Source organism: Cygnus olor, chromosome 3 (genome assembly GCF_009769625.2).
Source record: "Cygnus olor isolate bCygOlo1 chromosome 3, bCygOlo1.pri.v2, whole genome shotgun sequence".
In the NCBI taxonomy this organism is placed as follows: Eukaryota; Metazoa; Chordata; class Aves; order Anseriformes; family Anatidae; genus Cygnus; species Cygnus olor.
The window spans coordinates 43,790,331-43,805,248 of record NC_049171.1 but is presented as its reverse complement, the minus strand read 5'-3'; the positions used below and the strand labels follow the sequence as shown (position 1 = coordinate 43,805,248).

General features: G+C 36.4%; 1 protein-coding gene across 5 annotated transcripts in view; it reads left to right on the top strand.

Moving 5' to 3' along the window:
- The window catches only part of USP45 (ubiquitin specific peptidase 45), a 54,798-nt gene extending 40,110 nt beyond the window's left edge, over positions 1-14,688 (top strand). The window contains exons 10-18 of one of the 5 annotated variants that reach the window (XM_040553405.1): positions 1,638-1,719; positions 2,647-2,738; positions 4,852-4,908; positions 5,721-5,864; positions 9,137-9,800; positions 11,158-11,255; positions 11,653-11,739; positions 12,202-12,355; positions 13,542-14,688. In XM_040553405.1, the coding sequence (XP_040409339.1) occupies positions 1,638-1,719; positions 2,647-2,738; positions 4,852-4,908; positions 5,721-5,864; positions 9,137-9,800; positions 11,158-11,255; positions 11,653-11,739; positions 12,202-12,355; positions 13,542-13,675 (1,512 nt within the window). In that variant the 3' untranslated portion in view covers positions 13,676-14,688. Of the gene's footprint in view, positions 1-1,637; positions 1,720-2,646; positions 2,739-3,996; positions 4,812-4,851; positions 4,909-5,720; positions 5,865-9,136; positions 9,801-11,157; positions 11,256-11,652; positions 11,740-12,201; positions 12,356-13,541 lie in introns of those variants that run through there. The other 4 variants (XM_040553406.1, XR_005818801.1, XM_040553408.1 and 1 more) reach the window with 4 other exon arrangements.
- The last annotated feature ends 230 nt before the right edge of the window (positions 14,689-14,918 follow it).

Below are 14,918 nucleotides of genomic sequence, written 5' to 3'. Positions count from 1 at the left end.
CAAGTTGCATAACTTGCACAAGTCGCGTTCCACATTTGCCCTCTATCCCTGTTTTAATGTCTTAGCAAACAGCTTTCCGAAAGTAGTGTTCAACTTTTTCCCGTCCCCATTAAAAGCGTTAGAAAGAGGGTATGTACACAAGTGGGTTTTTAAGATAAAAGGCTGTCGATACGACAATAAAACGGACAATACTGTCTGCTGGATCCAGCAATGTGGGCCGGAGATTGTTTCACACCAGGGCCCGACGTAGCTGAACCCTGCTGCTAATTGATTAATGTCTGCTGCCATTGTCGGCAGCACCCTGCCCATTCAAAGACTATGTCTTTCTTTGACCTAAATAAATGGTTCAACGCGCTAATCCCAACAAAAGGCTTGCTTATGGCCCTAAACCCATTTATGGTGTTCAACTTCATGAATTACCTATTGATTAGCCCTTTTAGTATATTGTTGGCTTAAGATGAACAAAGGCGAGCTCAGGGCAGTGGGAGTTAATTCACAAGCCAGGTCACATACTCATAAGGTAGGAGTGTGACTTAGCCTGATGAGTGCCTGAACTAGAAACCAAACCTCCGGAGCTGCCTGTCATCATCAACACTTCAGTAATCGATGGCTTGAAAGTGCACTTCGCTGTCTGCAAACAAAAGTTACCATTTTTTTCTACTGGTACCCAGGTTAAAGGTTACTTGCAGAATGTTTGGTATCACCCTTCATTCCTAGAAGGGTACCTTGCTCTAACTGTGACTTCAGTATCACATTTCGTTGTGTCATTTGCACACCATCGAGTTTCTGGACTAGAGAGCAGGTACATTTGCCAGGAGAAAGGAAAACCCAGGTCAGGCATCCTGCAGCGTTCTCTGGTGATGGGTCTCATACAATCCTCTGGTTCCCTCTCAAAGTCTATCACAGGATGGGCTGAGGTACATTTTGTACCAGCAGATGCAATTGTGTTACCAGCATACTCATCCAAATAATTTAATAAAATACCTCGTTATCCCAGTTGCAACTGAGCAACCCCCATTTTGAGGTGCAATTACAGCGCACGTGTATGAATTCATTCTTCTGATTCTTCTTTCAAAAATGCAACTGTTAGGATTTTAGGGGCAAATGCTGGTTAAGTTTATATGGATTCATGAAAAGTTTTGTATCTCTTCCAAGGTTTTCTAACATTTGAAATATACAATGCTAGAAAATAAGCAGAAGTAACAAAAACACTGGATTAATATAGCTATTGAAGTCTGGCTATTGAGAGATACTTAGCTGCCTTCAAGCATTTTGTATCCCAGTCAGTCACTAATAGACCGTTTTTCTGTTAGTATGTTGTTGTTCTTTTTCCTAACTGTGGAAGAAATGAAAAGCATTGTTGGCTGAAAATCTCATCATTTGTTGATAACCTCTACAACTCTACTGCTCTACAACTGCTCCCTCTTCATGGGGAGGAAATTTTGGGATGGTTACTTACTTAAGTTAATGTTGTGTAGCTTTGACAGTGTTAACAAATAACGACAGTAGATTTAAAATGTTAAAATTATGCTTCTTTTATGGAAATAAGAATGGAGAAAATCTAACTGTATATTAATAGTTTTTTAGAATGTTGCACTTAAAATACTTCCTAATAATTATTTTTTTAATTATTATAGCGTATACAAACTGGTATCTTAAAAGCATTTAATAATCCAACAACTAAGACAGCAGATGAAGAAACTAGAAGAAAAGTCAAAGGTATGCAACACGTTATTGAATCAGTTTTAAAAATGCACAAGTTTTTAATACCATTTTCTTCAAAATTGGCTATTGTTAAATAGCAATCCCAAAGTACTGTAGTGTTAAAATATTTTTATTATGTATTATTCTAGTGCCACCTAGTGCATATCTAAAGTATAGTTTATTATGTACTAACTTACATATTTATATCCAGAATAAAGGCTGTATTAATAATGCCTTTTGTAATGATACATAGAATTTAGTTTTGTTTTCTAAATAGTCTGCTGAATATTTGGGGTTTGTTACATAGCCACAATTATTGTAGCACTCACAGAGGCCACTTTCCATAAGCAAAAATTATTTCTATCAGCTGACTGATACTGTGAGAAGTCTAAATGTGATTACAAAGCCAAAATTGGAAGCTGTTCAAAAGAATGCTTGGGTTACTTTTTTTCCCAAAACAATAGGTTTAAAATTATTTTTTTCTTTTGTGCATATGCAAAAAGCTGGTTTGTTTTTTTCTTTAAGTCTAATGATTAACTTTCCTAAATCTGCAACAGTTAAGACATAGAACAGGTTTTTTGTCTTTTCTTTTTGTTTTCTGTTTATTTAGTTAGTTTTATATGTTTTTTATTATTTAGTTTTGAAGACTATATATTATGTATTAAAAAGAAAACATTTTATTTAAAGGCTTCTTGAGAGATACTGTATGATTATTTTGTTATTGTAGGTGGGGAAGGGAAGTATAAGGGGATTGTATAACTAAACTGAGATGTTTTAAAATGTTGGAATACAGTATATGATATATTAGTTACTATGTTGTGTTCAACAAGTTTTGAATAAGTATAAAAATTGCTTTCACAATAAATCTTAGAATTTGTTGTACTTATAGTGTGGCATGGATCTGTTATTTTTCACATTTAAAAAAGACAATGTTTTTTCAAGCATATGGAAGAGAGGGTGTGAAGATGAACTTCATAGATAGGATCTTTGTTGGTGAATTGACTAGCACTGTCATGTGTGAGGAATGTGAAAATGTAGGTATTTTGGAATTTGGTTTGATGTGGAATAGATCACATACTGGTTTGATTACATTGCCTTGAAAGTATAAAATTGTATTGTCAATTTTATACTTGTTTGTTTGTTCGTAAAAGCAAGACTATTGAAAGTTTCTCATTTAAATGACTTAACTTCTTCCTTTAAAGCATTATCCTCCATAAACCTAAGAAGAGGGGGCTCATTTGAATTCAAAACAGATTCAAAGACTGGGCTTCATTTTTCATCTGATTTAGGGCTGGAGGTTCCAAATTCTTTAATCATCTGGGTTACACTTCAATTTTATTTGGTATTTCTGAGACGCCTACCTATCTTAAAATATAAATCCTCCTGCCTACTCTTTTGGGATATACCTCAAAATTGGGAATTACTTACTTTGAATTAATATGGGTGGGGAAATGCTAAAATTATTTTTTTTCTTGAAGTATTTTTGAGAATTAACGTAATATCTCTAATGAAGAGCATATTCCTTTCATAATTAATATTACTGACATTTCATCATAAATGCTTTCCATGATCCTTATCATTTTCTTTAACTTTGGAAGAGAAAAATCTTATTTGCATGACTTTTTTAATTGAATGCTACATTTGTGTTTGGTTTAAAACATTATATTTCATTATTGTAGAGATTAAGTAAATCAATCAGTCTGAGTACTTAAGCACAGTTCTGCAGCGCCAGGTAAACTTTCCTGTGTGTGATGTGCAGATTACACTTCAATGTGCTACTAGTATCAATGAAGAACTTCAGCTGTATACAAAATAGACATAGTATGTATTTTGTGCGTATTATTTATTTTTGCTGGATTCTTATATTCTGCCTGCACAGGACTCGGGACTCGCTAGCTGTAGCTGTATGAGGACAAGTTTAGCAGTCACTTGCCTTTGTCTGCATTGGCAAGGATGTTTCTGACTAGTGCTTGTTCGTGCAAAGTCACTCTCTAGAGGAACCCCAATCTGAATATCGCTCATCGGTCAGCAAGCCAACGTAGTTAAAATAGTTTTAATCTAATTTATTGTTTTACTGGAACCTAAACCATGCTGAGTCCCTCACACAACAGGTAAACATAAGCTTTTTGCTAAGAGGACCCTACAGTCCATATCTAATGTTACAGGTGGAAGATAGGGTCATAAATACAAGAGAAGGGCAAGGGCAACAATGACAGTAATTGAGGGCATGACTGTGTTCAGTAATTTGCGTGCACATCTTGATGTTATTTTTAAAGGCTTTGTTTTTCACAGTCTTTCCAGAGGTAAGATAAGTCAGTTTTGGAAGGAGTTTGAGAACGGCAAGGGAGAGAGCTTAAGAAACAGGCTTGGACGGGACGTTGTAGCCATAAAGGCAGATGTGAAGTGCTGTGAGAGAATGTCTTTAGGTATGATTTACCAGATATTTCCAGTTTCAGCTTAGATTTTATATGGTTTATAGAAGGAAAATAAAACTGCAGAACAGACAATAAGTTATTTTGCTGAAAAAAAAGCCTCTTTTCCCCAGTAATTGGCTTTATTTTAACAATTACTAATGTATGTTATGTTATAAATATTTCTAGTAAAACTTTTAGCTGTAACCAATAAGCCTGATGTAATCTTTCTGGGAGCGTCAGGCTAGAACGTGTCATCTAACTGTCATTAACCAGTTCTTGCTGCTGAACAGTGTACAAGATCAAATTTCTGCACAGATATGTCCAGCATCAGGAAATGTTTAAAAGTTAGTTTTTCTATAAAATTCTACTGGATTTGCTGCTTCTGCTGTCCAAAAAGTGTGATCCATCTGGACGGCCCACGTGACTTGAAAATCTGTCTGTAGCTCACAGAAACTGAGCACCACAGTGCTTCTAGTTGTGCCTAGATGAATGACCTTGCCTTTATGTCTGGGTGCTGAAATTATTAGAAAGAAAACCAGAGCTAATTTAAAATGGAAAAAAAAAAAAAAAAAAAAGCTTGTGGGAAGTTCTTCATTGTAGTTTGATGCATCTTGAAACTAATTAGCATGTTGCATAGTTTCTGATAATAATTTGATTAAAAAAAAGGGGAGGTATGCGCTAAACCTATATATCATTCTCTGCATTTAATATGCTTTTTCTCTTTTTCTTCAAGATTTCAACAGTAAAAGAACCTTTCATTGATCTTTCACTTCCTATAATAGAGGAGAGGGTAAGATACAGAATGTACAATAGCTATTGTTTCCAGTGGATTGCTTTTACATACATTTATGAAGATGTTTCTGTATGTATATATACACAGTTTTGATTTCAAGCCTAAAAATGCACACTTGTGTATAAATACATGTACTCTCATACTGTCTGTTTGTTATATGGCTTTTTTATATGTATTTATACACATGTAGGCAGATAGAGATATATAATTCTATGATTCTAATGTAATATGTGCGTATATTTTTCAATTAGTCCAAACTTAGAACAAATGACTTAGACCTACATATGCTGTAAATAACTGAGATTGGTTTCATTTAACAGTGCTTTTAGCACATAGATTGTTTATAAAATTATTTTTAAAGGTCCAAAAGTTAGATTCTAGCCTATTGGTTTGCATCTAGGGAACTGAATTGTACCTAAGGGATAAGTCAGTGTGAAAATAGACTTTAAATTTATTTATTCTGGTGTTTTGGCATAAATAGTTTGCAGTATGTCTCCATTAGCTGCAGAGGAACTGCATTACTTTTAAGACATACGCTCTGTTTTTGTGGGACTTGAGGTTTTCATTTGGGAATAAGGGGATGGATTGGGAGTGGTTCTTCCCGTACCCTGCCTGTGTTCACATACATTAAGGGAGAGAATTTAGTGTAATTTTAATCCTGTATGAGACGTACTTGTCTTCAAATACCAGTTTTATTCATAATAATTTAGGTTACTATTTTCTAAAGACTATATTCATCTTTCCCATGTGTTGCAAGAGAATAAAAAATTGGCGTATATCCTTTCTTAATTTCCTGTCTAATTTCTTAGGTTGCAAAACCCGTGCCTTTGGGAAGAACAAGTAAAGGTAAAAGTGTACAAGAAGCAGATCTGGGTCAGTGTAACTGTTCTTCCATCAGTACACTGAATAATCAGCCTAAAGTTGTCAAGAAACATACTCTAACAAAAGATAAGGTAAGAACCTAAATACCCTCACTAGCCAGTCATCTCGAGTTTATTCTGAAGTTTCAAGGGTTACAGGGTGCGAATATTGACACCTATAAATGTTCTTTTTAAATATATATGTAGAACTAACACATTAGCTTTAAAATATTTAGATCGTTATTAGAAGCATGACAAATGATGGCCGTTGGGAACCACTCAGTTTTCAGTTATGGGGTTTCATTTGTAAGGAAAAAAAATACGCAAGTTAATTTCAATTCATGTTAGTTTAGGTTTTCTTTCTGGCTTTTCTTTTATTATACCATTAGTTTTTTTCTGGCTGCACTCACATGAATCATAATGCTGGCCAAGAGAGCAGGCAGGTCTACGTTAGAGCCATCGGAGGGATTAGCTGACAGTGGGCACAACAAAAATAGTATCGTCAGTAGAGACTCGTGGAGGCTGGGAGCGTGATTTCCATGAAGCACTTGGCCTTCAGTAACCCCAGGGTTGGGGAGGTCAGCCCAGCCAATCTCCAGTGCAGCCTCCTAACACAGTCCTTCCTGAGGGCAGCAAAATACGCCAGCCTAACGGAGTTTTCTGTATAGTTCACAGATTCAAAGAAATCTGTAACAAGTATTATGCACATATATTATTATTAATGAAAGTTAGAAAAGCTCTCAGTGATTATTAACGTTCTGTTTTTTTAATAAGCCTTATAATCCATGTAGGATTTTGTGGACAAATAGAATCTATCTTAGAAGAGACATGGGAAATCCCAAAATAGGGTGAATAATAGTATTAATACTGATGCCTACAAATGTGGTTACTGAATGGTTTTCAAAATTAAGAAAGAAAATGTGGTGTGGATTCAATAAACTAGTCTAGACAATAATATAAAGGAGGCAACAGCTTTGCTTTCAGTAAGAACAGGTAAAGTGATCTGTAAGGTAAGTCTGTCTAACTGGTGAGGCTTTGTGATTCTGTGCTCCTCCTCCATCTTTTTGGACTTTTTTTTTTTTTTTTAACTTTATTCTTCTTTTGAATTATTTTTAGTGTAAGATGTCTGTTGGTTCTGCAGTAGAACTTCAAATCCAAAACAAGCAGTTGTTGAATTCAGTTAGCACATGTTGGTATTCTGTGACTTCTGTTAATCAATTTATAAGTTTGCTACAGAAAGTGGGGTAGTCCAGTAAGTGGTTTTACAGGTAACAGAGTATCTGAACAGAGGTTGTTATGCTTTCCTCCTAAAATGGGGACCTTCACAATTTTAAGAATTCTTTGACTGCTGTTTGCGTAATACCCCCAAACAGTAGCAGTAACTTCACACGAGTTCCTCTCCCTCTTCTCCATCTATAAAGAAAGAAAACATAACTGAAACGAGAAATCGTCCTAGTTGATATGTGTTTGGGGTTTTTAATTATTTTTAATTGGATTTTATTCTTTTTTTGCTAAATTGTCCTCTTGCTTTTAGCTTGAGGACTTCAGTTATGAAGGAGAATGTTTATTGTAACTTTAAGCCCTGTTTAGGAAAACATTGAGGAATATTATTTGCCTTTTACATTGACTTCATTTGGACTTAAGTTCTTCCTTAAAGCTTAAAACTGAGTAAGAGCTGAAGTTTCTTCAAGAACTGAGCCTTGGTGTATATTTAAGGAATAGTCTGGACGAAGGTCTTACATGTCTGAAAGATAGGCACGTAACTGTAGTGCCGAATGTCTTGGTCCTTGTGACCTGGAGTGGGATCTGAAACTTCCAAGATTTACCTCTATGTGTAACAAAGACAGTCCAGAAGTCCTCTCTACTGAATGAGAGTCTACCTTGAAAAGGTTTTCAACTGAAAGCGGGTAGATAAAGACTAAGGAGGAAATTCTTCACTAAGAGGGTGGTGAGGCCCTGGCACAGGCTGCCCAGAGAAGCTGTGGATGCCCCATCCCTGGAGGTGTTCAAGGCCAGGCTGGATGGGGCTTTGGGCAACCTGGTCTGGTGGGAGGTGTCCCTGCCCATGGCAGGAGTTTGGAACTAGATGGTGTTTAAAGGTCTCTTCCAACCCATTCCATGATTCTAAAGATAGTAGGAAGTCCTAAACATAAAGTCATGTCTATAATTATACGCTTGCTGCTACTTAGGCACATGACCAAGTGTGCAGAAGGTATTTCTGTCCACTTAGTTTCTGTGTTATGGAAGTAACCCATGAAAGTTACTTTCTGTAGTTTGTTCTGTGTAGGCAATGATGTGTGTCAGTTGTGTTGTGTTTGTCTTTGTCTGCTCCCCACATTTTTTTTTCCTTTACAGGTATTTTCTTAGTGCCAGTAAGATTTAAATTCGTGTGCCTAGTATCAGAGTGAGTCCTACTTGAAGGGTGTGTGCTCTGTTGGGGACTGTAAACACTCTTCTGAATCAGGTCCTAACACAATAAATGTGAAGAAAAAATAACAATAAACATATGAGATGAGAGTGTGATAGAAAAAGAGAATGAGACAGAAGTATGTAAAATAAATGTTTTGGAAACAAATGAAAAGATGGAAAGAAGGAGGTGCAGAGATCAACTGTCATAGGAGAAAAGACATAAAACTTTAATTGTTGAGGTTAATGGAAACTCCCACTGGCATCATTGGAATTTTGATCAAACTCGGATTAAGGAAACAGCAATGAGGAAGGAAAACTGCTCATTTCTTTTGGAAAGAAGCCAAAGAAAGAAAAGAATCATGGATACTTGTAAATAATTCAAAGTTATGGCAGCTTTAAGTATTTTTTTTTTTTTTAATATATAGTAGTAGTTTTCTCTGGCAGCAACACTTTTTCTTCTTGCTATCTGTCATGATAAAAATAAACACTTCAGACACAGTAAAATATACAGATTAACAAACCATACTGCTAGGGATGGTTTATTTAGTTCTAAGATTAGTGCCTACAAAGGGAGAAGAAGGTGCTTGTCAGCTAAGGCCTCTCATGGAAGGTTAGCTTAAACTTGAGAACCTTTGAGACGCTTAAGTTAGATCAAATGATACCATTTCAAATGTGCCATCCACAGCTGTCACAAAGTGAATGCAATTAGTTGGAGGAAGTATTGATCCCACAGTAAGTATAATGCTCTTAGCTGACGGGTGTGTAGGTTTCCAATCCTGTATTAGTTAACCAGGCCTTAAGGAGATCAAGTAGCTTAAGCATGTGAAAGATGGAGAAGATAAAACATCAGGTTTAAATTGCTTTGAATTTGTTGTGTTTCAATTGTTATGTTAGATCACAGCTCTGTTTTCTGTTTCTCCCCTGTGTTACTAAAATAATAATGCCATCATTTACAGAATCAGTTGAACCAGGAGAGAAGGCTTGCCAGAAAAGCTTCCTCTAATGAAGAAGAAAGAAGTCCTATTATCATGGAGGAAAAAACCAAAACACGTGAGCTGGAAGGTAGCTCTGGCGTGCTATACCCCAAAGACCCAACTGCTGAATCTGCTGTGAACGGGAGTCAGACTGAGGGCAGTGAGAAGGAAGCCAGCCGCTCGGAAAGCAGCTTTGATGCAGACAGTGAAGCCTCTGAAAGTGAAAGTGCTTCTAAGCAATCGGCGTTTAGCTCATCCAGCAACATCTCTGCTTTGCATGTCAACCACATCAACGTTAAAATGCCGCACACCAAACCGAGTGACAGTAACGATGAGGTGATTTCCAGTGCCATATCCAAACTCAGCTTCTGTGATACTATAAATGAAGATGAAAAATCAAGCCGTGGTGATTCAGGTTTATTGAATAATCCCATGTTCTCTGTAGACAAGTCTTCACTATCCCAGAACCCTCAAAATGCTTTTCAGACGCTTTCCCAGACCTATATAACTAGCTCGAAGGAATGTTCTGTTCAGTCCTGCCTTTACCAATTTACCTCTGTAGAGCTGCTAATGGGGAACAACAAGCTTTTATGTGAGAGCTGTACAGAAAGGAAACAGAAGTATCAGAAGAAAACCAACTCCACAGGTAATTTGCTAGTATCCAAATACGGGTATGTACAAGATTTCCTCTCAAAACCTGTGCAACCACTGATGTTTCATTGCTCCAGCATGGGCTTCCCCCTTGTGGCTGAACAGAAAACGTCTCCCCAGGCAGAAATTGCTTGTAACAACTTAAAATTTCATCCTGCACATATTAAAACGTAATAGTAGATGTAATTTAGAATTTATTTTGCATCTTTTGTTTATTTCTATCCAAGATAAGTCATTTAAAGATTACCATAAACTGAATAGGCTCCTCATTTGATATTAATCTTTTCTGCTGTTTCTGTGTGCTTTACAATCCTGGAAGCTTTGAAATAAATGCCGTAATATTCAGCTCTAGCAATGTAAGTACTCAGGGAAGTCACGTAGTTAAGTAGGTGAGGGGCAAAAAAAAGACACTTCTAATGAAGAAGAAGGGATTATTATGCATGATTAAATTCAGAAAAAATCTAAATCAAAGAAAAAGTAATGATCATTTATCAGACATTGGACTAACAGGACTGTGTAATTAATATTTTGGTTCAATGGGCACAGTGAAAAAATTGAAATTAAATTCAGTTTATAATCATTAATTTTTTCCTCCTAAACAAAAGTCTTAAGAAGTCACCTACTTGTACCTGAAACACTACATTCTACCTCAATTGAAATAGTTTGCCTTGGGCATATGTAAAACAAGCCAATTAATTGTTGTTTTTAGGGGAAAAAATTATGCTGGTGACATGTTCTCTGTTTACTCTATGGCTAACCATGGAGCTACTTTTGGGAAGAGCCCCCCATTCAGTTCACCCTGCACCACAGGCAGGTTCCCTATCGTGCATGCTCAAGCAAGCAGGTTGTGGGATGTCCTGAAATGGATACCCTCCCTTCAGACTTTCTCAGAGATGAGCACAAAGCATGTGCTTGCCATGAAGAATGGAAGATTAATCTCTAGCTTAGTGGCTAGGACACTGGCTTAGTTGAAGAGACCTGTACTTAGCATTTCCTGTTCCAGTGATCATCTATCTGTTTATTTCAGGTGAAATGCTTTTACCAGGGAAGTTGGGCATTATGGTAGCAGACACTGTATCTCAGTGCGCACTCTGACCTAGCAGTTACTTCCAGCTTTTGGTCAGGTTTGCACTGAATGAGTTAAACTAATGGCCAGATTTGGTATGTGATGTTTCTTGAAAGCAAGAAGAATGAGAAAATATTTTTGGCTACTCCACAAAACTTTCTTTGGAAAATATATACATGTGCAAAGTCATTGCAACACAGATCTATTCAGTCAGAAATTTGAAAATATGTAAATTGTGTGCCTGCCCTCACTTTACAAATTATTGTTTTAATATTCATAAATACAGAAAGGAAAATGGAAGGTGTCTACACAAATGCTCGGAAACAGCTGCTGATTTCTTCAGTTCCTGCTATTCTTATTCTGCATCTGAAAAGATTCCACCAGGTAAAAGGCCCAAAACCTCTTGTATATTCCTCTGCCACAGTGGTGACTGAGCAACTATTTAAGTGTCATTGTGCATACTTAATATTCCCTTTTTATATGAAGGAGTGGTAGAACCACTGTTTATTTCTGTTGGGAAACTTGCTTGTGGTTTTTTGAATCTCTGATACCTTCAGAATGCATTTAGCCATTCAGATGTATCCAGAGAAGCCTCTTAGGTGTCTGCCATGCTTATGGTAGCATGCACTGTATTCAAAGCATAACAAAGAGTTTCAGTAAGTTACAATCTTATTCTTGGTTTTGGTTTATTTTAATAGTACAGTAATACACATCAGCTTTAAAAAGCTTCCTCATAAAAGTATTTATCTTACAGTCTTTCTTTTCTTTCTTATTTTTTAAGGCTGGTTTGAGTCTAAGGAAAGTGAATAGGCATGTAGATTTCCCGCTGATTTTGGATTTAGCACCGTTTTGTTCTGCTTCTTGTAAGGTACGCATTTCAAATCTGTATTTTTGTTGTACTTCCACAGTTATTGTCCTGAATGCAGGTTAAATTGGATTGATGATGATGATGATGATGATTCCTTCCTTTCCCAGAGAAATTTTAGACTGAATGCTTTTTAGTAGTGTGCTGAAATCAGGCTCTTAGCTGACTGAAATTCCATTCGTATCAATGAATAGCACTGATGTTACCTAGTAGTAGTTAAGCTATGCTGCCCTGATGGTTTTAGTGTACCTAACTGCATTAAGGACTGCTACCATGCTGCTTCCATGGTAACTGTATTCAATTAATAGACTCTTAAGTCTAAGATGTGTTTCACCACTGGAAATGCTGTAGATATCTCTCTGCTTCTTTCAAAGTAATACTCATACTGTTGAAAACTAATTAAGATATCTGTAAAATTCTTGGTGAAATAATTAATCTTTATTTTCTGTGTTTCTGGGAATACAGAACGTTACAGATGGTGCACGAGTGCTATATAGTCTTTATGGAATAGTGGAGCACAGTGGGTCAATGAGAGGTGGTCATTATGCTGCATATGTGAAAGTCAGGACACCCTCCAAGAAATTACTAGAGCATATTTCTACCACTAAGAATGTTCTAGGTACGTACAAGACAACGTCCACTGTGTGTGAGTAAAGCCTAAGCAACCACTGGCTACAGCTTCTTTTTGTTACAGGGATATAGAATTGTTATAGCTCAGAATATGATATTATTTTTAGGGCCCCTCATGTCAGTTCTTCTTTTTCAGTTACACACAGTGTATGACCTGCTTCTATATTAAAACCACACATGGCTGAGTAAACAATGGAATTTTAGTTCAGTTATTAAGCAGAGAATTGATGGAAAGTGCTCCTCATTTTCCTAGTCAAAATAATACGTTCAGATGAATGGCACTGCCCTCTAATATGTCATTATTTGCAGATTTGGTGTTTGAAAATGTTCTAGCACAAAAGCTGAATCCAGAACAATTTAAATTAGATTTTCTATATTTTTGATATCTTACCTATCTTATATTTGTTAGGATTTGATTTTTTTTAATGCTTAAAAATCTGGAATACACTGATTTAATGTGAACAGCAAGAAACCTTTCCATGGAGGATAGGCGTTTTTTTGTAGGGGTTCTCTTGGTATTTTGCATTACAGTTCTTTTTAATATGTTTTGGTCACGTAGAATGAAATAAGGTTCTAGAATAGAACCTGTTGATGAATGATTTGTTGGAGGCAATGTTGAGTTGTCAGAGCAAAGTAAATGTATTTGCTATTCGCCTTCCTGGAGGAGCAAGAGTCAAGCAGATACTTGTCTATCCTGTGATAGCATTTTGCATTTGAAGCTCATCTCCCAGAAGGACAAATATTTTATATTGTTTTCGAAACGAGTCTCCCTCAGTCCTAGGCTTCCCATGCAGTAATTACTAGAACTGATTAGATCCTTTCAGTGTTCGTAATGTCACACTGGCCAGCTTTCGAAATGTGATTTTTTTTCTGTCAGAACTGGTTGTGTGTCTTCCTGTTAGAATTCGGTAAGCTGTACTTCAGTGTCTTAGGCTTTGTGAATAAATATCAAAAAGGCGACGGCAGTGTACATTTATAAGCCCTGTCTTCCACCAATTTATCTTATGGTGTTCTTGGACTTGTACATTTCAAACTATAAATACTGGACTGCATCTAAGTCATGAGTTATTCTTGTAGGTTAGAAGTAATTTTTTTGTGTTTTGAATCGTCCTTTTATTTGTTCAATGATGATGTGAAAGACAAGAAACATGACTGCTTTTGCTGTTGCATTTCAGGTTTAAAAGAAGCTGTGGGCGCATCATCAGGACAGTGGGTGTATGTTAGTGATGCCCATGTTCAGATGGTTCCGGAATCAAGAGTATTAAATGCACAAGCATATCTGCTTTTCTATGAAAGATTGTTACTATAATTCTCAACAGTTTAAATTAGAAAAAAAAAAATGGTTGTGGTTATTTAGTTTATCTTATTTAAAGCTGCAGTGGTAAGAGTACCTGTAAATATTGTGCCTTTATCTTGCAGAGAATTTATCATATGTTGACTCTGAAGTTCAGTCAAGCTATTATAAATATCTGAATATCTGAATCCTTTGAAATATGCACTTTGCCATACATTTTAAATTCCTGGATTCATTAAAATACAGTACAGTTAGAATGTAAGATAATGTCCTGTCCTAGTGAGGTCAGTGGAAAGCTTGGTTTTTGATTTTAATGAAGATAAGCTTTCACTCGTAGTTCTAGAACAGGTGAGAATAAAAATGCTGATAGTATTAAGTGCCTGGATTTGCTGCTGTACAGTAACAATATAAAGTATTTCAACTTCTTTGTGATTTAGTCCAGATCCTTCCCATCGCTGGGTTGGATGTCTGCTGTTAGGCTTTCTGCAAACAAGTACATGTCAAAGCATGTAGCTCGCAGATGTAGTAATTGGAAAGCAGTGTTTCCAGAACAGAGTAACCACAAATGTCTTTGGGTAATGCTGCAGCACACTTTCCCAGTGTATTGTTGGGAACTGACTGGGAAAATGTGACAGAGAACCCTCAGATACTCAATACCCGTTCAGCTGTCTCCAACGGGCACTGGTATAGCCATGTGTTCCTGTTTTGATGTAAATATATACTGTGGTGTACATGTATATATCCTCAGAGATAAATACGTATATATATATATGCACACCATAAATCCATCAATATATACTGTCATTTTGCCTACTAGGATAGGAAAGAGAATTGCAAATACTTCTGTATTTAGTAAATTTTCAAATTCATAATTATGACACATGTACAGCATATAACAAGCTCGTGTATGAATATATATGGAATTTAAGTGTAACTGGGTAATTCTGTTACTTTTGGTTCCAAACATGAATTTATCTGTTCCTGAATACTTTTCTCACAGGAGTAATAAACTATAAATTATTTTTGCACTGTGTGTGTGAGTTGGACAGTAAATAATGACTTTTGCCTTCTGATGCGTGTCTGGACTTCCCTTTGCCCTCAGTGGAGGACAGCATGTCTGCTACTGGCAGAACGTGCTCCCATAGTCTGACTCCTGTTCACATTTTGACTGCCCCATTTGTAATGTTTACTTCTCTTGGTAATTGCCCATTTCCATCCCTGATAGTAATAGATACATTTTAAGGTCGAAATCTGATGA